At 38.1% G+C, this 24,507-nt stretch overlaps 1 protein-coding gene and 1 long non-coding RNA gene across 5 annotated transcripts in view; one reads left to right on the plus strand and one right to left on the minus strand.

Annotated features, from left to right (window-relative positions):
* LOC118767508 overlaps positions 1 to 6,453 on the plus strand; it is a 15,223-nt gene extending 8,770 nt beyond the window's left edge. Inside the window, exons 2-3 of the long non-coding RNA XR_005003431.1 lie at positions 3,001 to 3,005; positions 6,432 to 6,453. This is a non-coding gene — a long non-coding RNA (uncharacterized LOC118767508). The remainder of the gene's footprint in view (positions 1 to 3,000; positions 3,006 to 6,431) is intronic.
* The window catches only part of LOC115223227 (serine--tRNA synthetase-like protein Slimp), a 119,885-nt gene that overhangs the window by 37,242 nt on the left and 58,136 nt on the right, over positions 1 to 24,507 (minus strand). For all 4 annotated transcript variants that reach the window (XM_036512173.1, XM_036512172.1, XM_036512174.1 and 1 more), the window contains 10 exons: positions 20,655 to 20,729; positions 16,942 to 16,987; positions 15,865 to 15,931; positions 13,879 to 14,020; positions 12,162 to 12,197; positions 6,700 to 6,784; positions 5,845 to 5,922; positions 3,466 to 3,518; positions 1,831 to 1,937; positions 516 to 609 (listed from right to left, as the gene is read on the minus strand). In XM_036512173.1, coding sequence (XP_036368066.1) covers positions 516 to 609; positions 1,831 to 1,937; positions 3,466 to 3,518; positions 5,845 to 5,922; positions 6,700 to 6,784; positions 12,162 to 12,197; positions 13,879 to 14,020; positions 15,865 to 15,931; positions 16,942 to 16,987; positions 20,655 to 20,729 — 783 coding nt within the window. The remainder of the gene's footprint in view (positions 1 to 515; positions 610 to 1,830; positions 1,938 to 3,465; positions 3,519 to 5,844; positions 5,923 to 6,699; positions 6,785 to 12,161; positions 12,198 to 13,878; positions 14,021 to 15,864; positions 15,932 to 16,941; positions 16,988 to 20,654; positions 20,730 to 24,507) is intronic.

Below are 24,507 nucleotides of genomic sequence, written 5' to 3' on the forward strand. Positions count from 1 at the left end.
GCATAGATTTGCATATTTCAGTCATATTATGCGGAGAAAATCCCTGGAGAAGGACATCATGCTCGGAATGGTCAGTGGTAAGAGAGGAAGAGGCCGACCAAGAACCCGCTGGCTTGACACCATCAAGAGTAATACCGGAATGGACATAGCCAATCTGAAAGAAGCAGCCCAGGATAGAACTGACTGGAGGACACTGATCCAACGAGTGACCGAGAGTCGACTTCGACTGAGCGGATATATATATATATATATATATATATATATATATATATATATTATTATACGGAATGGTCAGTGGCAAGAGAGGAAGAGGCCGACCAAAAACCCGCTGGCTTGACACCATCAAGAGTGATACCGGAATGGACATAGCCAATCTGAAAGAAGCAGCCCAGGATAGAACTGACTGGAGGACACTGATCCAACGAGTGACCGAGAGTCGACTTCGACTGAGTGGATAGATAGATAGATATACGTATAAATACAAGCATGGAATAATATAATACAAGAAAGATTACCGTCAAATATTGTTGCTGTGATGGGGCCCACATCTCTATAACGGCCTTCTTACTTTCGGAAACATGTAACTGGGAAGCAGGGAGCAGCACCAACCTGAAAGGAAACTGGCATCAACATTACATTGCTCAAAATTCCTTTTTTTTTTAATCTTCTTTTATCTTTTATTTGTTTTGGTCATTAGACTGCGACCATGCTGGGGCACCACCTAGAAGGATTTTAATCAAACAAATTGACCCCAGCACTCATTTTTTTTTAAAGCCTGGAACTTATTCTATCAGTCTCTTTTGCCAAACCACTAAGTTTTGGGGATGGAAACACACCAACACTAATTGTCAAGTGGAAGCAGCAGTTGGAGACAAACACATCCACACACACAAACACAAACCCAAATATCATCATCATCATCATCGTTTAACGTCTGCTTTCCATGCTAGCATGGGTTGGACGATTTTGACTGAGGTCTGGTGAACCAGATGGCTGCACCAGACTCCAATCTGGTCTGGCAGAGTTTCTACAGCTGGATGCCCTTCCTAATGCCAACCACTCCAAGAGTGTAGTGGGTGCTTTTATGTGCCACCAGCATGAGAGCTAGTCAGGTGTTACTGGCAGTGGCCACGCTCAAATGGTGCTTTTTATGTACCACTTGCACAGGAGCCAGTCCAGCAGCACTGGCAATGACCTCGCTTGAATGTTTTTTCATGTGCCACCAGCACAAGTGCCAGTAAGGCGACACAGCTAACGATTACGTTCGAATGGTGCTTTTTACGTGCCATCGACTCAGAGGCCAGCTTGTAGCCCTAGCAATGACCTCACTTGTATGGTACTCTCATATATATATATATACACACACACATAAACACACATATACGACAAGCTTCTTTCAGTTCTACCAATTCCATTCACAAGGATTTAGTTGGCCCAAGGCTATAGTAGAAGTCACCCAAGGTGCCTAGTAGTGAAAGTAAACCCAGAACTTCTTATCACACAATCATGCATGTACCTATTTTATTTTTTAAAATAATTCAAAAACACAGGCAGTGTTTTTTATTAGAATGGTAATAAAACAGTTAAGAATGAAGAAATTCAGCATTCAAAAAATGGGTTCTCAGTTGGAACCTAGTCTAGAGAAAGGGAATATATGTAGAAATAAGGAACTAAAAGATGATTGTCAAACAGATTGGGGGAAACATAGTTCTTTAGAGGTTCCAAAGTTTCGTTTTTACTATCAGAACAAAGACCAAATACGGGAACATTATCTTCAATGGTTTAAGTGTAAAACAAAGAAAAATGAAGTTAACAGTATAAAATTTTTACCTGACAGGAAGGTTTAGATCAGAATAAAAGTTCCAAATCATGGTAAGGAATTGGTGGAATTGATTATCAGCCATAGTGTCATCATGGCATACAGAGCAAACCTCACACTGTAAGAAATAATTTTGAAATTGTTGGCATTAGATATGATAAGTATTAATATGAGACAGAAATTATAGTTGGATGAAAGAATGGAAAATGATCTTTATTTTAAAGACAGACATTTTATGTATGATGTGTTGATACCATTAAAAACCATTTGTGCTAGTGCCACATAAAATTCACCCATGCTGGTGTCATCTACAAAGCGCCTAGTACATTCTCTAAAGGGGCTGGCATTAGGAAAGGCATTTAGCCATAGAAGCCATGCTGAAGCTGACAATTAGAGCCTGATGCAGCTCCCTGGCTCACCAGCCCCTGTCAAACCACCCAATCTATGCCAGCATGGGAAACAGATGTTAAATGAGGATGATAATGATGATGAAACCATTATTACATGTGTTATTAAACATTATTATAGATAGTGTTTGACATTAAAATAACCATAAATTTATTATTATGTAGTATTAAACATAATAATCACCAATAAGGGACTGAGAAATACTTGGATCAAATAATAGGAAATGATATTTCTTTTAAAGATTAACCCTTTCATTACTGTATTTATTTTGAGATGCTCTGTGTTTCATTCAATTAATTTTAAATATAACAAAGAATTTAGTAAAAGAACTTAGTTATCATTAAGCTAGTGTTAGGAACATAGATTGTGACTAAAGTTTGATGAAAGATTTTAATTCAAAATTTATGAAAACAAGATATTTGTACTACAGAGCCAGAGGTGGTTTTGGCCAGGTTAGTATCAAAAGGGTTAACATATATTCTAAGGGCTCCATTGATCAGAGTTGACCATATCTGGATCAAGGATAAGGCTCTTTGTGAAAGACCTGCCATTGCCCATATATACAAATCTTGCCTGTCCATGTTGCTGATGTTCTCCAGCTTATTAGTGACCTAAGAGGAAAAATGAGATATAAAAGGAACCAGATATAACATCGTGAGAAAAGATTATGCTGGGGTGGACACATGATGTGCATGGAGGATCAGAGTTGTGTAAAGAAAGTATTGAGCACTCAAAGTGAATGTGTAACATGTGGAAGAAAAGGATTGAGGAAGACCAGGTTGTGGAAACTGATTTCAAGATGTTACACTTCATAAATGACATGATGAGGGATTATAATAATTGGTGACACACAGTATCCCCAATGGAATGTCTTCAACCATAGGTCATCCCATTCAGGGTTCAAAGGGGAATTAGCAACAACAACATTAGCAGCAAATACCAAAAATCCAGTGTGAAGGATCTGAAAATGAAAATGAAACTTCAAAGTGGCAAGACATAGTTATGACACACAGAAATCTCCAGTGTTATGAAAATATTATTTTTCTGAAAATTTTGTAAAATGAAATTCCATGCCACAAACTTATTTCTATGTTCATTGATTTTTGTAATACCATGAAAGCCAATGGTAAAATTGGTTCCACAATGGTACCAGAATTCCACATTACAGCAAGATTTTCAGGGATGTAAAGCTTCCATAAGAGAGGGGATGCCTGGTCTGTGAATACAAAATATCTCACCTTGGTTGTTTGTGAAGTATGATATAAACCCATGTTGGCACAACTGGATACAACTAAAAGACAAGAGAAAAGAAAATAATTTTAATTTTTCTATGGAAGTTTGGGCCTTCTTTTGTCCCTTTCATACCTGCTAATCTCCATCTGCTTCCTCTCATGTCTGTTCAATAACCTCTCATCTCTGTATCACACACTTCCTATCCAATCCACTGACCTATGTATGTAACCTATGTAAAGACGAAAAACATTACATCTGATCAAACTCAATCTCCCATCCCTGCCACCATATCCCTATACATCCTTTTCTCTTCCATCACAATGGCTGTGTGGTGAAAGATTATGATGGTGTCAGATCATTCCAAAAGGATTAAACATTTCATAAACAACATTCTAATCTTTGTCATTGTTGTTGTTTTAGCCCCAGGTCAGCTCTGATCCAGTAGACCTATGATCCAATGTATTCCTACAATTAATCAGAACTTGTCAGTGTGAAGTCTAGCCTTGAACTCAGAACGGTGAAAGTATATGTAGAACAATAAACTGGTAGGTCACACCAAGTTGAGTAGATGACTATCGACATATCATATATCTGCAAATCTGTTGACCTGGAATGATGACAACAACAACAGACTGACTAATGAATTAACGAGGGAGTACTATGCAGTCACTCAAATTGCTAGAACAGCAACCAAACCTCTCAAATTACACTTTACAGTCTTAAAAAATATAGGACAATGTAGTCCAAGATACACTATGCCCAAAAAATAAATATAACTGCATTCTCAGGCTTAGAACACTTTTGATCAAAAGCTCTGCGTGATCAAAGCTGATCTGGGGCTAAAAGACAATAGAACTAGATCAATTGGTTTGACCCACCAAATACGGTAGGGGAATTATGAAGGGAATAGAAGTGTTGATCAATACCACCTGGTTACACCCCAATAACCAACTTTTGATAACTAACCTAATCTCATTAAATATCTGAAAATGATAGGAGGATTATGGTAAGAATTAGGCTGCAAATCCTTTAGCTGGCAAATCAATAGCAACTGGTTTGCAACCACTAACCAGCTAGATAACTGGTTTGATCTCTCAAACCAGTTATAAATTAACTGATCTGATCTCTCAAACTAGCTATCAACTGCTTTGATCTCTCTAACCAGTTATAAATGAACTGATCTGATCTCTCTAACCAGCTATGAATTAACTGCTTTGATCTCTCAAACCAGGTATGAATTAACTGATCTGATCTCTCAAACCAGGTATGAATTAACTGCTTTGATCTCTCAAACCAGTTAAAAATTAACTGCTTTGATCTCTCAAACCAGGTATGAATTAACTGGTTTGAGAGATCAAACCAGTTAAAAATTAACTGCTTTGATCTCTCAAACCAGTTATAAATTAACTGATCTGATCTCTCTAACCAGCTATGATTTAACTGCTTTGATCTCTCAAACCAGTTATAAATTAACTGATCTGATCTCACAAACCAGCTATGATTTAACTGCTTTGATCTCTCAAACCAGGTATGAATTAACTGCTTTGATCTCTCAAACCAGTTATAAATTAACTGATCTGATCTCTCTAACCAGCTATGAATTAACTGCTTTGATCTCTCAAACCAGGTATGAATTAACTGATCTGATCTCTCAAACCAGCTATGAATTAACTGCTTTGATCTCTCAAACCAGTTATAAATTAACTGCTTTGATCTCTCAAACCAGGCATGAATTAACTGATCTCTCAAACTAGCTATGAATTAACTGGTTTGATCTCTCAAACCAGGTATGAATTAACTGCTTTGATCTCTCAAACCAGGTATGAATTAACTGGTCTGATCTCTCAAACCAGGTATGAATTAACTGCTTTGATCTCTCAAACCAGCTGTCAACAGCTTTGATCTCTCTAGTCAGCTATAAATTGACTGGTTTGATCTCTCTACATGGCAATACATCAATTAAATTAACTGGTTTGATCTCTCTAACCAGCTATCAATTAACTGCTTTGATCTCTCTAACCAGCTATGAATTAACTGCTTTGATCTCTCAAACCAGGTATGAATTGACTGCTTTGATCTCTCTAGTAAACTATAAATTAACTGGTTTGATCTCTCTAAAATAGCTGCAAGATCAACTGGCTTGACCTTGATCCCCTGAGCGATAGATCAACAGACATAACTGATTAATCAACTGCAAACCAACCAGCTTTACTTCCTTGTCTAACTTATGAACCAGCTTGCTCTTTGACTGATCTCACACCACCACTGCTGAAAATTGAGCCAATCAACTAAATTATCAACACAAACATTAGACACAGCAACAGTGACTTTGACACAATTCTTATTGAAGAAAAACCCAAGTGAATGAAATAATGAAATCATACCAGGATGATAACATTTACCAATGGTGAAATAGGTTTGGGGAGTGGTTTCACAATCCACTGTCATCCTGGTCCAAAAAGCTGCAAAAGAAATTTAAATAAATTACGTTTGTGTGTGTGAGAGAGAGAGGGAGAGAGAGAGAGAGAGAGAGATTGTAAGAATCTGTATGTGAGTGTGTGAATGTGTCTGTATGTGCATTTGTGTGTGTGACTTGTGTTTGTATTTAACTATGTATATGAATCTGCATGTATGTGTGGATGTGTCTGTATATGAGTCTATGTGTCTGTGTGTGTCTGCATGTCTGTGTGTGTGTGTGTGTGTGACTGTGTCTGTCTGTATGTGAGTCTCTGTGCATGTCTATGTGAGTCCAGGTGGGCAAGCCATATACTCACCTCTTTAACAAGACACCTACTTTTCTCCCCCTATCATAGTTCTTTATTTCTCCTGTCTATACCCAACTTAATTGAGGGGCTTCATCTTGTGGGTATTTGGTGACCTCACTGGTGCTGGTGCCCCATGAAAAGCACTCAGTACAATCTGTGAAATGGTTAGCATAAGGAAAGGCACCCAGTTGTAGAAACCATGTCAGAACAGACATAGAACCTGGCAGAGTCCTCTGGTTCATCTGTTCTTGTCAAACCGTCCAACCCATGCCAGGGTAGAAAAAAGGACAATGATGACAATTTCCTCTGACTATGCATGTAGCTAAGTTTTGTAAATGAAAGCAAAATTCATTACAAAATCACCAGCACCCTAACCTCGCTGCTACTTTTTTAACAATTTATAAATACAGAACCCACCCCCAATACATCCTCTAATGTAGAAAAGAAGTCAAAGGTCAGAGTTCATATACCTACCTGCAAATGACATTGGTGAAACGCCAATGAAATGACAAATATGTTCAATTTTCATTGTTTCTTCGTTATTTTCCAAAGTGTAGATCTTACAAAAGACAAAAAAGAAAAAAAAAATGTCTAACACCTGGAAATGATTAGAGAATTACTTTTGAAGTTGTTTCTACAGATTTATTTATTTCTAAAGAAATCAGAACCAACTCTGAAAGTTTTGAGGTTTCGTATACAAGTTACACCTATGGGCTGGCTCTAATTTCTATAGAAAATCTATGAAAAAGAAAGAAGGGGAAGAAAAAAAAAGGAAGCTCTCTTTTACTTGTTTCAGTCATTTGACTGCGGCCATGCTGGAGCACCGCCTTTAGTTGAGCAAATCAACCCCGGGACTTATTCTTTTGTAAGCCCAGTACTTATTCCATCGGTCTCTTTTGCCGAACTGCTAAGTGACGGGGACGTAAACACACCAGCATCGGTTGCCAAGCAATGCTAGGGGGACAAACACAGACACACAAACATACATGCACACACACATATATATATATACATAAATACGACAGGCTTCTTTCAGTTTCCGTCTATCAAATCCACTCACAAGGCTTTGGTTGGCCCGGAGCTATAGTAGAAGACACTTGCCCAAGATGCCACGCAGTGGGACTGAACCTGGAACCATGTGGTTGGTTAGCAAGCTACTTACCACACAGCCACTCCTGCGCCTATAAAACCTAACAGTAGGCAAAATATCACTAAGCTTTTTGCCTGGCATTCTAACGATTCTGCCAGATTGTCACCTTGCACATATAATACGTAACTTAGAAGCAACACTACGAATGTACCAGTACACATGAGATTGAGACATGGTTGACCTCACACACTTCTCATGAGGAGTTCCAGAAGGAGCATTGTAAGATCACTGCTGAGACGATTCCAAAAAATAATAAAGGAAAGCCGTTAGAAAACTGGTTGTAGCAGTGACTCCATCTAAGAATATCTGAAGAAGGAATATTATTCTGAAATATCCTATTAGACTATGGATGACTAAATTACAACAGGTATACAGCCCATTGTCTGTATTATAGTGCATTGTTGTACCATTCAAAACTTTTTTTTTTTTCAATTCAATTCAATTTTTATTGGCTCAAAAAGCAAAAGCAAGGCCATGTAGGGGGACAGGGAGTTATGTACAGAGAGGATGGTCATACAAAGAGTTCAGGCCATTTCTGGTCAAGAGAGACTTTGAACCGAGCAGTCGTCAGCATCTTCACTATCTCGTCTGGCAGCTTATTCCACGGATCCGCAACCCGGATGGAGAAAGCCCCCCTCCAATTGAGATGAAATCGTCGTAGATAGAGCTTTTCGGAGTGACCCCACAGCCCACGCTCCGGAGTAGGAGTGAGAAATAACTTTCAAAAGTGATTTAATTGCACTGTTAACACATGTGAGACACAGTATTGACATAAGCCTTTAATATATTTGGCAGTATATTATGGTTGTATAACAAAATACTATGTCCCTATAAGCAATTAATAGATTGGAGAATTATGATGAGAATTGAACTGGCATCCCATTGGCTTGTAGAGTAACACTTTATGTAGTTGGCCAGGTGTAGCTCAACAATAATTCTAAAATAAAATAAATGAAGTTAAAGGTTATGATTAATCTTTATTCTATCAATAAAACATCTTGAAAATTAAGAAAGTTTGTTACAAAAAAAAAAAATTGTAAAATGATTCCGAACCTTGGAAATGGAACTAAGCCACAACACAGCTTCAGTGATACAACTTTCACTATTTCAACCATTTTATACATACATACATACATTCATACATACACACACACACACACATTTTATTTGTAGGTCAACAAGGCAACCAATGGTTTCATGTGAAGAGATCATCACAATTGTTCAAGTGTGCCACATAGGAGTATTGTTGCTCATCCCCATTTTGGATGAGAATATATATATATATATATATATATATATATTTAAATTAGAGATAAAACCACTATTAGGCAACTCAAACAGTGATAAACATAAACCAAAACATAAAAATAAAAATAATTAATATAATATACAAAATATATATATATAAAATATAAAATTTAAATTATTAAAATTAGTGGTTTTATCTCTAATTTAATTTATATTTATACTGTGAAATTTGATTTATCCTAAATCTAATTTTTCCCTGTAAGTTTGGATATACTCCCTAATATTATTATTATATATATATATATATATACACAGACACACACACATGATGAGTATATAGGGATAAATTGTCATGGCAAGTACTGTAAGAGCTCTGAGGAAAAATTTAGTACAGCTGTGCCTTATGTAATAGGACGGAAAGATATAATTTGTGCATAGAGGAAATTTACTAGAGTTTTATATCGAAGCACCAATTGCTTAACAGTAGACTGGAACAGGCCTTGGGACGTCTGTACCTGTATGGGAAAACAGTTAAATGCTTCCATGCAGGTGTTGGATAGGATAATTTTTTGGGAAGCACTCCGTCGGTTACGACAACGAGGGTTCTGGTTGATCCGATCAACGGAACAGCCTGCTCGTGAAATTAACGTGTAAGTGGCTGAGCACTCCACAGACATGTGTACCCTTAACGTAGTTCTCGGGGATATTCAGCGTGACACAGAGAGTGACAAGGCCGGCCCTTTGAAATACAGGTACAACAGAAACAGGAAGTAAGAGTGAGAGAAAGTTGTGGTGAAAGAGTACAGCAGGGATCACCACCACCCCCTGCCGGAGCCTCGTGGCGCTTTAGGTGTTTTCGCTCAATAAACACTCACAACGCCCGGTCTGGGAATCGAAACCGCGATCCTACGACCGCGTGTCCGCTGCCCTAACCACTGGGCCACTGCGCCTCCACTGGATAGGATAATATCCATTACAGAAAGGGGAGGTGCCTGAATTTAAGGAGTAAATGTTGAGACAATACCTAGTTTAACTTTCAATTAGTTATTGATATTATCACAAGCTTAAAATATCTTTTATAAATCATAGCAACACGTATAAGATACACTTGCTTTTATATAATCTACAACTCAATTTACAAGTGACTTCTTAGGTATATATGGCAGAATTCCTTCAATTAATTTAATTAAATTTACTCTGTTTTTTATTCAGTCTCTTTTAATACACAGATGAAGTTATATCTGAACACTAAGATATACTTTGACCCAATTTAGTGTATAAAACACTCGGTTTCGTCCTGAAACTAAGGTTACCATAGGCCAGATACAAAGTAAATTTTATACCCATATCAGATTTCAACATCACTTGCCTTTTGTGTCTACAACCATAGTAGAATAAAGAAATAAGCTTGCCATACATAAATAAATTTCGTTTTCTGAATGAAGGATTACAACAGAATATTATAGTCTGTATATGCAGCAGAAATACTTATTAGTTGCTTTAACTAATTAAGATGTATAATTAGCTGTTAAAATTAAAAGAAAAATTTGAAGATGTACCAGTTCCTGCATTCTCTGTAATTGTTTTGTGTGTGTCTGCGTGTGTGTGTGTATACACACATACATATATTAGACTTCAAAGTCACTGTCAACCCTCTTGTAAAACTTTAACAAACATGTACTCTGCAACAAAGTATTGAGTTTAATGTTAAACTGTTTTTATATACAACTTGACATAAAAACTATATATATATATATAAGGTCATCACATAAATAATGTGGTTTTTCAATCGCATGAACTAAAAGCAGGTAGTAATTTTACCTTGTACTTATTCTTAGTGCAAGTTTTGAAGAGTGCAGTTCGATTTTAACAGTTGTTTTTTCAAAGCTATAATGGAAGTGACAAAGGAGAATATTCAGCATATTTTGCTTTATGAGTTCAATAAAGGCAACAATGCAATGGAAAGTGCGAGGACTATTAATGCAGCATATGGGGATTGGACAATAAGCATAAGCCAGTATCAATGGTGGTTCCAGAAATTCCGAGTCAGAAACTACAGCCTAGAAGATGAGCCTTGTCCTGGAAGATCTGCACAGCTCGACGAGGATGTCCTGCAAAACCTGATGGAACAAAATCCCATCGTAACTGTTGAGGAACTAGCAGAGAATCCTGGATTTGGTCATTCAAACATTCATTGACACCCGCATGCCATTGGAAAAGTCAGAAAATTGGGTCAATGGGTTCCTCACAAACTTTCTGAGTCTAATTATGCGCAGAGAGTGAATGTGTGCTCTTCTTTGCTGCCAGGTCTCATGAATGAACCTTTTAGGGATCAAATAGTGACTTGTAAGGAGAAATGGGTTCTCTATATAAGTGTCAAGGGCCAAAGTCAGTGGGTAGGGAAAGGAGAAACACCAGCACCCCAAGCTAAAGTAGGTCTTCACCCATGTAAGGTGATGTTATCTGTTTGGTGGGATATGAAAGGTTTAGTCCACTTTGAACTTTTAAACCCAAACCAAATGATAACAAAGGAGATCTACTGCAAGCAGCTTGAGTGGCTTAAGTTAGCGTTAGAAGAAAAATGTCCAACCTTGGTTTCAAGATTGCTGTGGCGAGAGTATGACACCCCTTAACAAGAATAGACAGGACCATTGCATATAAATAGTAGTGAACTGACGTAGTCGGCAGTTTGTAGTTTGGTCTTCAAAGTCCAGATACAGTTTACAGTTCAAGTTAGTGCGCTGGAAATATTAATTGTCGGTTCGTTATGTGTTTGTTACTGCCATTGTTTCTATTTTGTATTGTTATAACACAGTTACAGTATATTCTTTATTTATCATTGACAATATCAACCATACTCTGATATTGGAGGCGTAAGGATATAACAACTGGGGATTAGGATTAACTAAAAACTTTCTTCAAGATCAAAGTTTTCTTGATTAGTTCAAAAACTTGTTTCATTGTTTCAGTGACTCCACCATTAGCTTGAAGGAAATTCCTTCGTTAAGTCAAGAAGTTGCCTCATTAACTCAAGAGATACCCTGGTTTGATCAAAAGATTCTCTCCTTAGCTTCATGCATTGTAGTAATTTCTGGCAGATCCTGTGAAAGGAGTCTAGATGAAGGACAAGTGAATATCTGAAATGTGGACAGTAACCTGTCTAAATGGACAGAAAGAATAACTAGAGCATGTACCTGTGTATTTATGTGTGTGTGTGCATATGTGTATGTATGTATCTATATAGAAGAGGATGCTGAACAGTTCCTGCCTTTAAGGGTGTCACAAAAAGTCTGGTTGGAGGTCCAACCTTCTGAGTTCTTTTACAGGGCTTAGAAAAACTGAAAGACTTCTGCAATAAGTGTGTGAATCTGAGAGGGGAATATTTTGAATAAGATCATAATTAACTGATCCTCCAGTGTTTTCTTTTACCCAAAGCCAGGACCTTTTCTGCACTCCCTCATATGTGCAGGCATGTACACATACATGTCGGTACGCATCATACATAAAATAATTAAACATCAAACAAAATGTACTTTACCTTTCCAGCATCGGTGATGTCAACTCCGCATCCCTCCTGAAGAAAAAGTGAAAGGAAGGGGAAAAAAAAGATTAGCTTTCTGATTACTCTGTCAAATGTAATGTTTATTTATAGACATTGTTCTCTTTTACTCTTTTTACTTGTTTCAGTCATTTGACTGTGGCCATGATGGAGCACTGCCTTTAGTCGAACAAATCGACCCCAGGACTTATTCTTTGGAAGTCTAGTATTTATTCTATCAGTCTCTATTGCCGAACCGCTAAGTTATGGGGATGTAAACACACCAGCATTGGTTGTCAAGCGATGTTGCGGGGAAGGGACAAACAAACATATATATATAATATATACAACGGGCTTCTTTCAGTTTCCATCTACCAAATCCACTCACAAGGCTTTGGTCAGCCCGAGGCTATAGTAGAAGACACTTGCGCAAGGTGCCACGCAGTGGGACTGAACCTGGAACCATGTGATTGGTAAGCAAGCTACTTACCACACAGCCACTCCTATGACTATGAATATTTAACATAGAATACTTAATATATGTATATATTACTGATGTATACATCACTAACATTAAACTGATATATTGCACAAAATTAATGCAACTTTCCTGCAACATACAAGAAATATTAATAAGGAAACAATAATGGAGCCTTTATGTGGTCACTAGATCTGTTAGAAACAGCAGCTAAATTTTCTACAAATCACATGGTCATGTGGCGAGAATGGATGAAGATAGTTGTGTGAAAAAGTGCCACACCCTAGCAGTTGAGGGAACCTGTGGAAGAGGTAGACCCAGGAAAACTTGGGACGAGGTGGTGAAGCACGACCTTCGAACTTTAGGTCTCACCAAGGAAATGACTAGAGACCAAGACCTTTGGAAGTATGCTGTGCGTGAGAAGACCCGGCAAGCCAAGTGAGACCATAACTCATGGCCTATACCTGGGATGTAGCCAGTCCACTTATGCATTCCTTTCCTTCTTGGGACACAAAACTCTACTTGTGAAGACCTGTTGAGGCAAGTAAAAATCAAAATCAAAATCGAAATTGATCAACATCAATGGAAATTGTAGCTGTGATACCAGTGCTGGTGGCACATAAAAAGCACCATCCGATCGTAGCCGTTGCCAGCCTCACCTGGCCTCCGTGCCGGTGCTACGTAAAAAGCATCATCCGATCGTAGCCGTTGCCAGCCTCACCTGGCCTCTGTGCTGGTGCTACGTAAAAAGCATCATCCGATCGTGGCCGGTGGCACGTAAATAGCACCCACTACACTCATGGAGTGGTTGGCGTTAGGAAGGGCATCCAGCCATAGAAACACTGCCAGATCAGACTGGGCCTGGTGCAACCTTCTGGCTTCCCAGACCCCAGTTGAACTGTCCAACCCATGCTAGCATGGAAAGCGGACGCTAAACGATGATGATGACATTGCCTTAAAAAAAAAGGACACACTCAATAATGTAGATGTTACCTCGTTTGTTTGATATGTTCTTTTGTAAGGTCAGCAAGTGGGTTCTGAATCACAGCAGCCCCTTTTGCTAACAAAGGGGGTTGAATCACAGGGGTGGGGGCTGAATCATAGCAGGTGGGGGTGGAGGAACTGAATCATAGAAAAAGGCTGTTGACACAACAATAACTCTACCTGACCCCTAATATTAGATGTCTTCGTAAACAACAACAACAACAACAAAAATAAAAACAAACAACTGTCACCTACCACAACAACAGCTTTAAATATTTCGGGGCAGATCATCATCTGGAACCCATTTTCGATTAGATTCTCAGAAAAATGATTGATAAGATGCCGCTCTGACCAAGCCAGTGGCCCAAGTAGGAAATAGGCACCGGGTCCAATATTACTGGAAGAATAAAGAACAAGAAAGAAAGGAGGTTACAAAGTTGGGAGTAAATATAGATTTAAAAAAAGGGGGCGGAAAAGAGAAAGGAAGAAAATCAGGGTGTATATGTAAATTCTATATCCCTGACACAGTTTTATACTTTTGTAATAATAAATCAAGAGTAGCAATAAACCAAGGCCTGAAATTTTTGGGGAGGGGGGCAGTTGATTAGATTGATTCCAGTACACAACTGGTACTTAATTTATCGACCCTGAAAGAATGAAAGGCAAAGTCAACCTCAGTGGAATTTGAACTCAGGACATAAAGACAGACGAAATACCTATTTCTTTACTACCCACAAGGGGCTAAACACAGAGAGGACAAACAAGGACAGACAAATGGATTAAGTCGATTATATCGACCCCAGTGCATAACTGGTACTTATTTAATCGACCCCTGAAAGGATAAAAGGCAAAGTCGACCTCGGTGGAATTTGAACTCAGAATGTAATGGCAGACGAAATACCGCCAAGCATTTTGCCTGGCGTGCTAACATTTCTGCAGCTGGGATAACCACACAGCCACACTTGCATCTGCTTTTGTCAACCAAATTCACTTACAATTTGTTGTGGTAGATGCCCCCCAGGTGAGAAATCGGATGGTCCACTTTTAATAAATAGTGGACTGATACAGTCAGTAGACTCAGTCAGCAAAGTACACTGTTCAGGCCAGACCCACAGAGACAACAAAATACATCATCATAATGCTGGGCATGACAGTGGAGACAAGAATTCGTAGTTCACATAGCAACTGATGTGTAGTAACAGGACATAACAGTGGCGATGCTGATACCTCCCACTGTATAATGGTGTTGTTATAACAATGGTAACTAGGTTACGAACACTCATAGGAATGTCAAAATGGAAGACCTTCATTCAAGAACAATGAGAAAAGTTTGAAGCATTCAAACTCTAATACAGAATTAAACTTCACACAGTGGAAAGTAATATATACACAGTGAAAAGTGAAAAATATATTAAAAAAATGATTTTGAAAGAAAGGATAAAAGAACGCTAACACAGAATTGAATTGCACACAGTGAAAAGTAATATACACACAGTGAAGAATATATAAAAAGAATTCTGAAGGAGAAAAAAATGCTAAGTCAGAAATGAACTACACATGGTGAAAAATAATTCTGTGTGGAAGAAAAAATAATAATAGTAAGTCCATTCGAAGGATTTATAAGTCAGGTCGCTATATGTAGTAGTGCTACCAGTAATAATGTAGGCTTGGTATCTGCGGCATTTTGAAAACAAAAAATGGTTCTGTGTGGAACAAGAAATAATAATAATAATAATAATGGGTTACAGCAAATATTCTGCTCAATACCACAGATTTGCTTGTCAGTTGTTTGACTTCAACCAGTTGAGCATGTCCCTTAGTGGCTGATGATATGTGCATCTCTGATCACAAGCAGAAGTAGTGGGGGAGCATCATAGCCATGTATTGAGAGGGATTGTTTGGGGTTTGAATAATTCATCCCTGGAAACATAGGTGTTTCATTCAACATCCTTAAACAACCCTTATTCAGGGACCTTTTGAGCGGGATGGGCAAGATGACATGTAGTGGAATTGAACCTGGAACCATGTGGTTGGGATGCAAACTTCTTACCACACAGCCACCTGTACATGTGCATGTGCGTGCGTGCGAATGGCAGGCTTCTGCTTAGTTTCTCTCAACTCAATTTTACTCCTGAGTTATTGGTCCACAAAAGACATTTGCCCAAGGTGACATGAAGTAAACTAGAACCCAGACCCACGACTTTATGATAGTAAATAATTATTAAACAATGGACATCTCACCTGAATTTAATCCAGTTGTGTTGTTCTCCAGCAACCATATGATCGATTTGTGCAAAGTCAGCCAAGCCTGAAATACGGACAATATGCTGGTGAGAGATTGCTTATCAGATGGGAAACTGGGAACAAAACTTAAATAATAATTATCATGATGATGATAACGATGATGACAACAGCAATGGTGATGACAAAGAGCTTGATGATGCATGATGATGATGATGATGATGATAAAAATTCAACCACTTGTTATTCATAGATGACCTCAAACTTTATGGTAAAGATGACTCTCAATTCAGTTCCCTTGTGTATACCTTCAGTGCTGATATCAGAATGAAGTTTGGACTGAGAAAGTGTGGTGTGTTAGTCTTGAAGAGAGGCAAAAATCAAATGTATGGATGAGCTATTCTTTAATACATCTTCAATTATAAATTATAATTTTTTCCGTACCATCTTTATTTGCAACGCAAATTAACACAAAAATTTTTAATTCGAAATCACATAATGTTTCCAGTTTTAGACATTAGAGAGGCACTTCATTAGACTGGCATCGATTTTGGATTTTCTACACCCGAAGAATTCCAGCTTTGATGGGAACCCAACAAAGTTGATAGCTCAATATTCAGGTTGAGTGCTCACCTGGAAATATCCTAACTTCACACCCCACCTGATCTATGCAATAAAAATAATAATCTCTCTCTAAACAGCAAAATGTCTGTCTGTGTGTGTGTCCTTTATACAAATCCACAATTTTTCAGTTAGAGGGCTCGCACTTTCTATGGTCATTCAAAACCGTCCAAGGGTGGTCGTGCACATCTTTACATTTCCCCAGTCACTCCGCAAAGCCATTAAAAAATCAATAGAAGTGATTTTTGGTGAATTTTCTATCCAAAACCCAATCAAAATGCCCAAAACTTGATACGCCAATTGAATGCCAGCTAGCGTGCGTGTATGTGCACACGCATGCAGTTGTATATGCATGCACTAGCACTATGACCCGGCATTGCCAGGTCATAGTGCTAGTGTAAGTATAAAAGTTCTGTCAGGAACTTATAAACAATGAATCTAATAAATATATCTCACCTTTTTCTGGGACAGTTTCTCGTAAGATCTTCACTTCATCTGTTGGCTACAGTAAAATGTGACATTTCAAACTATACATATGTCTGTGTGTATTTATATGACTATGCGTGTGCGTATGCAACTATCTATCTATATTTACACACACACACACATGTATGAATATATATGCATGTATATATACAAATATATAGATTAAAGCAGAAAAGAAAAGGCAAACAGTTTGGCAAGACTTGACAAAGACATTTAATTTAATTTAGCTATATAATAAAAGGTTTAGATCACATCAAATACCAATTTGAGCTCTCAGATCGTATACCTATTAATCTGAGTCACCCTCACAAAAGCTCCTCATATATATATATACTTTATTTAAAGCAGCCGAAAATTCAACAAAACCTGTTACTCTGAGTTTCACGTTGCCGTTCATCAGACAGTTTTTGCTAGAATGGAACCAATATGTCAATTCTATCCAGACTAGTATAAATGCTACACCTTTAAAAATGGACTTGTTTGATTGGTTCTTTACAAATAATGGTCAATTTTCGAGCGATAAACAAAAATGAGCTCAAAAAATATATATATATATATATATATAAAAATTATAAAATTCGAGGAAAAACCTTACATTGAATAAAATACATATTGTCATTAATAAAGGAAATATAATTAATACATGGAAATTGAAATTAAAATGTTAAAATCCATTAAAATATTACACGACAGTACATATTCATATTAAATTATACATATATACATCAACATACACAGATAGATTCGTGCAGACCACATACATATACAGACGTTTACTCCGGTATATATATATATATATATATGCGTAGGCTTGAAACGTAAAAGACTTTTCCTGTCCCTGAGCATTATACTAATACATCTGTTTGTTTTGTACACCACCTGTCTTCGTCTTTTGTTTTTTTCATAAACTCTCCTTATATATATATACATATATATATATATATATATATATATATATGTATATATATATATACTGCAGTAAGCAGATAAATGTGAAACAAGATGGAAAAAAGAGTACTCAAATACCAGGGGTAGAGTAATATGCTTTATTTAAAAGCAGCAGAAATATAACAAAAGCTGTTACTCAGAGTTTAATGTTTCTGTTCGTCGGACAGTTTTGTTAAAATAGAACAGAAGTATTTCTGTTCTATTTTACCAAAACTGTCCGTTGAACGGGAACATGAAACTCTGAGTAACAGCTTTTTTTATATTTCTGCTGCTTTTAAATAAAGTATATATAATGATTTCTTTATTGCTCACAGGGGGCTAAATATAGAGGTGACAAACAAGGACAAACAAAGGGATTAAATCGATTACATTGACCCCAGTGTGTAACTGGTACTTATTTAATCGCCCCCGAAAGGATGAAGAGCAATGTCAACCTCGGCAGAATTTGAACTCAGAACATACCATATCAGAAAAAGAAGCACACTCTAAAGAATAGAGCAGCAAATATTAAAACAAGAAGTTAAATTCTGGTCACATAATGACCAATGGTTTTGTAGCCATGAAAGCTACAGCCTTGTTTTTATACTCTTTTACTTGTTTCAGTCATTTGACTGCGGCCATGCTGGAGCACCACCTTTAATCAAGCAACTCAACCCCAGGACTTATTCTTTTGTAAGCCCAGTACTTATTCTATCAGTCTCTTTTGCCGAACCGCTAAGTAACGGGGACATAAACACACCAGCATCGGTTGTCAAGCGATGTTGGGGGGACAAACACAGACACACAAACACACATACACATATATATATATATATATATATATATATATATATATATATTATATATATATATACACATATATACGACGGGCTTCTTTCAGTTTCCGTCTACCAAATCCACTCACAAGGCTTTGGTCAGCCCGAGGCTATAGTAGAAGACACTTGCCCAAGGTGCCACACAGCGGGACTGAACCCGGAACCATGTGGTTGGTAAACAAGCTACTTACCACATAGCCACTCCTATGCCTATATATATATAATATAAATAATTTGGGAAAACGAATGTCCAAATCAATCAGGTACAACCCTTCAGCATTATATGCATCCACATATCGTACCTTGCTGTCTTATTTCTCGTATATTTATATATTTATCTATAAATATACAAAGTATCTGATAAAAAATCAATATTAATTCAATTTTGGGGGATTAATCGATATACAGGTATTCTATTTCAGATAATATAAAAAATATGAAATTAAAAAAAGAATATCCTAATGCTACCAGACCTTTAGCAATCCCAATTTAAGTAAGTCTACAGGATTAAGTAAATATATATGGGAATTAAAATCTAGAAAAAGAGAGAACACCCTTAATTGGGGTATTATAGGTAGAGCCCATGCCTATAATATTAGGAATAAAATGTGTTTATTACACATAACTGAATTTATGAAACTACTACAGTCTAGAGATGAATTATTAAACACATATGATGAACAAAGAGTTAAATGTAGGCACAGAAGTAATTTTACATTTAGTAAAATGAAGTACTGAACCCCGCAACCCCTGAATCAAATAACCACATAATTTTATTTCTAAAGCACTTGAAGATTTTGGCACAAGGGCAGCAATTTTAGCAGGAGTCAGTTGCATTGATTCTAGTACTTGACTTATACTTTATTTCATCGACCCCGAAAGTTGACAAGACAGTGTCAACCATTGTGGAATTTGAACTCAGAATGTAAAGATCTGAAAGAAATGCTGCTAAGCATTTTATCCAATGTGCCAACAATTCTTCCAGCTTGACTTATATATAACTAGTCCAAGTTTCACAAGCATGAGAAGATGGATCTCAATGTGATCACTAGATTGCTAGAAATAGCAGCTAAATTTCTTAGCCATTTTAGAAGGAAGAGGGACACATAAGCTAATATAGCATATTTATCTATCTATCCGCTCAGTCGAAGTCGACTCTCGATTACTCGATGGATCAGTGTCCTCCAGTCAGTTCTATCCTGGGCCGTTTCTTTCAGACTGGCTATGTACATTCCGGTATCACTCTTGATGGTGTCAAGCCAGCGGGTTCTTGGTCGGCCTCTTCCTCTCTTACCACTGACCATTCCAAGCATGATGTCCTTCTCCAGGGATTTTCTCCTCATAATATGACCAAAATATGCCAATCTATAGCATATACTGTAGCATAACAAAAGAACAGGATGGTCATGGTTAGAATGTCTTTAGTCAGAGATCTCCTCAATCAGGGTTGACTTGCAATTCAATAACATCAACACCTATATATATGAGTCAATGATAAGCCTTCATGTGGTCACTCAACAAGGTGGAAATAGCAACCAGAGCTTCTTCAAATTACACCCTACCAGCTTGAATAAAATGCGATACATTGGACAATGAAGCCCAAGATGTACAAGAAGACTGATGGTCATGGTTGGAAGTATGCTTGATCAGAGGTGATCTAAGACTAAGTAACACCAACAGACTTGTATGCTACGACAGAAGAGAGAATGATAAAGAAAGGAACATGACAAGACTGCAACACAGTTCCCCTTAGAAAAACCCACAAGGTTGTTCACAATATTGAGGTCTTCAACCAGAGAAGTCTGGTAACATCTGGAAGAATGCATCTAAGAATTCCACTTTGTCATTTCACTGACAACCTACAGGACTTGGTCAGAAATGACCTGGGACTAAGCAACAACAACAATGATGGTAACTTACTGTGTCTCTGTGTAGCACATTCGGTAATTTCAAACTTCGCATAATTACGGTTTCTTCCAGAATATTGAAATCAGCCTACAAAAAATAAGTAAAATAATTAAATAATAGGCGTAGGAGTGGCTGTGTGGTAAGTAGCTTGCTAACCAACCACATGGTTCCAGGTTCAGTCCCACTGCGTGGCATCTTGGGCAAGTGTCTTCTGCTATAGCCTCGAGCCGACCAATGCCTTGTGAGTGGATTTGGTAGACGGAAACTGAAAGAAGCCCATCGTATATATGTATATATATATATATGTATGTATGTGTGTGTGTTTGTGTGTCTGTGTTTGTTCCCCTAGCATTAACCGATGCTGGTGTGTTTATGTCCCCGTCACTTGGCGGTTCGGCAAAAGAGACCGATGGAATAAGTCCCGGGGTCGATGTGCTTGACTAAAAAAGGTGGTGCTCCAGCATGGCCACAGTCAAATGACTGAAACAAGTAAAAGAGGCATGGCAGTGTGATTAGAAGCTTGCTTCTGCACATGCGTTGGTCAGTGTTTTTTTTGCACTGCTAAGAGTCATGACACTGCTAAGAGTCATGACACTGCTAAGAGTCATGACACTGCTAAGAGTCATGACACTGCTAAGAGTCATGACACTGCTAAGAGTCATGACACTGCTAAGAGTCATGACACTGCTAAGAGTCATGACACTGCTAAGAGTCATGACACTGCTAAGAGTCATGACACTGCTAAGAGTCATGACACTGCTAAGAGTCATGACACTGCTAAGAGTCATGACACTGCTAAGAGTCATGACACTGCTAAGAGTCATGACACTGTGCACCAACGTCGTGAATTATTGAACAGTGAAGCACAACTACAAGGTAAGACATTTGTTGTTTTGGGGTTCAGTGGGGGTTTGTTGTTCGTGTTTATTTATTTTGTCGATCAAGAAATCTCTGCTGAGTTCCAGGCATTTGTCTGACTGTAGTTGTGCTTAGAAGCCTCACTTAACGGTGAGAAGTGTGTTTTGGGGACGTATCCCTACTCCAATAATTGCAAACATTGTGCTTATTTTTTACCCATTTTTTGGTGAAATTGTTGTGTGACTGCTTTGTGCCCTGGATTACCAAGTGGATTACCGAGTTGGCCAGGAGTACCAAGATGGCCAGAAGAATAGTTTGCTGTGTTTTTTAACTGTTTTTCTTTTCTTCTTCCTTCCTATGACATCACAATTTTCTCTTACACACTGTCTTGCAATCCAAACCACTTCAAGTCTTTGGTCTTCACATCACTGAACATAGAAAAACTTCTTTTCTGCTTCTCCCTTGGCTAGATATACCTGTCTCCTAGCTTCCCTTCTGGCTATCTGGTACAGTTCCCTGCTAAACCCACTCTTCCAGGCTTTTCAGGCCTGTTTCTTTGCTTTAATGGTCCTGTCTACAGTATCTTTCCATCACCACATCACTCTAGGTCTGGATAGGGCTTTGCTCCAGCCACAGATTTGGTCTGTGGCACTCAACAAAGAATTTCCAGTTTCCCTCAATGTCACAAGTCTGTAGCTCCTTTTCCCTCTCATCAAATTTGTTAATTAGGATGTCCCTAAATCTCTAACCATATGAAGGGTCCTTAAGTTTCCAAATCCTTTTTTTTCATATTGGTCTGCTTCTTGGCATCCTTCTGGCCTGGAGTCTAAAGTCACTAACGACTTGTCTATGCTGGGGGGGGGGGGATACATTCTTCACCAGGGAGGGTCTTTGTATTTAAGAGCAACCATGTATCTTGCTGTCTGGTGAGAATGTAATTGATTTGGCTAGCACAGTCACCTGATTGGTAGGTTATCAGGTGGTTGGTTAGCTTCTTGAAGTTGGTGTTGCAGAGCAACAGGCTATTTACATCAAAGAACTTCAGTAGCCTTGTTCCCTCTTCGTTTTGGAAACCAATTCCATGGCCCCCATGTACACCATGAAAGATACCGGGCTGCTGTCCGACATGCCCATTGAAATCCCCAGCCATGAAGATGAGATCATTGTCACTCATCTTTGAGGCAGCCTGCAGGAGAATATCATAAAAGTAGTCCTTCTGTTCATTTGGTAGGCTTGCTTGTGGGGGCACAGGCAGAGATAATTGTCGCTATACTATTCTGCAAGACTAGCCTGAGCTTAAGTACTCTATCGCACACTCTGGTGACTTCTATGACCCTATCCACCCATTTCTCTGCAAGAAGTATGCCCACACCACCTATCCCATCACTGTTACCTTTCCAGAAGATTTTATACCTATGTGAGGAATCTGGCTGAAGCTCCTCTCCACCTTACCTCTTGAATGCAGCATATATCAACATGCCTCCATTCAAGCATCTCAACAATCTCGCTGGAGCTACCTTTCAATGTGCCTATGTTGACAGTGCCAACTCTGAAAACTGGGAAAGGGACGTGGGAGGGTTCATGGGAAGGAGAGATGGTATTCTGTACCTGAAAAGAAGGTTTCAATCATTGTTTGATAACAGTCATGTCACATCATTTGTTCTCGTTTTAACCTACCATTATTCAAACATGTCAAAATTGTTGCCCCTATTGGGGGTGATTGTAATGTAAGCATTGTAAATATTAAGTGTTATGAGTGTTGTAAATATAAGTGTTATTACTGCAAACATAAATGGGTCAATATTTAAATTAAGTAAACAAGCTACTATTGGTTAGTCCAGTGCTTTTCAACCTTTTTGCTGGAGCGCAACCCCAAGAAAACATTTCACTGGCTCGAGGAACCCCTGTGCAATAATTTAATTGTCTTATGCACACATATCTGCACAGGAGAATTCAAAATTACTGTCGATTTTAGCATTTTTGTAACTTCTTGCGAACCCCTGGACTGTACTGGCGGAACCCTAAGGTTCCGCGGAACCCTGATTGAAAACCACTGGGTTAGTCCAATAGAGAGAAAGAGGTAGGTGGTTTGTTAATTTACTAAGTAACACATCTCCTTTTGACACATGCAGTAGTATAGATGATTGGTGGTGGTGTGTGTGGTGGGGGTATGCAAGTCTTCTGGTACAGAAGCGAGCCAGAGCTCTGTAGAAGTCTCCAGTATAATAGAAGAGATTTCTGGTATTGGTGGAGGGGTGGGAATGGGTGGGCGTATCATGGACAAGTAATGGACAGCTTCACCTCAGGAAACAGAAATAGCAGTAAGGTGACACTAGTGAGGCAGAGAGAGAGAGTGAGAGAGAGAGAGAGAGAGAGAGAGAGAGACTTGAAAGACTATCGCTGGAGGAAATCTTGATAAGAATGAGATACTAGTATTATATTGTAGTACTATATAGTAGTATTTTCTAGTATAGTAGTATGACATAGTTTGAATTCAGTGTAACGTTTTGTCTCTGCCCATTTTATATTCATTGAGGTATTAGTAGTAGAAAGAGCAACCGGCTATAAAAACTACTCACTGTAAAAATATACAAATATCAAAATTTGTTAAAAAAAACCCATCCCTCCTTTATATTTTAACAATGGAACAATTGTGCAAGTCAATAAGAAAAAGCAAAAAAAAAGAAAAAAAAGAGAGAGAAATAATTAAAATAAAAATTCTCCTGGTGGCAGATTTCATTTGCTGAAACAGATACAAGGGTGAAGTGTTCTTATCAAATGCAAACATTCACATAGTTTTTTAACTTTTACTTGCTTCAGGTATTAGATTGTGGTTGTGTGGTAACAAGGCGGTGAGCTGGCAGAAATGTGAGCATACCAGGGGAAATGCTTAGTGGTATTTCATCTGTCTTTGCATTCTGAGTTTGAATTCCGCCGAGGTCACCTTTGCCTTTCATCCTTTCGGGGTCGATAAATTAAGTACCAGTTATGCACTGGGGTCGATAAA

Source organism: Octopus sinensis, linkage group LG22 (assembly GCF_006345805.1).
Source record: "Octopus sinensis linkage group LG22, ASM634580v1, whole genome shotgun sequence".
NCBI lineage: Eukaryota > Metazoa > Mollusca > Cephalopoda > Octopoda > Octopodidae > Octopus > Octopus sinensis.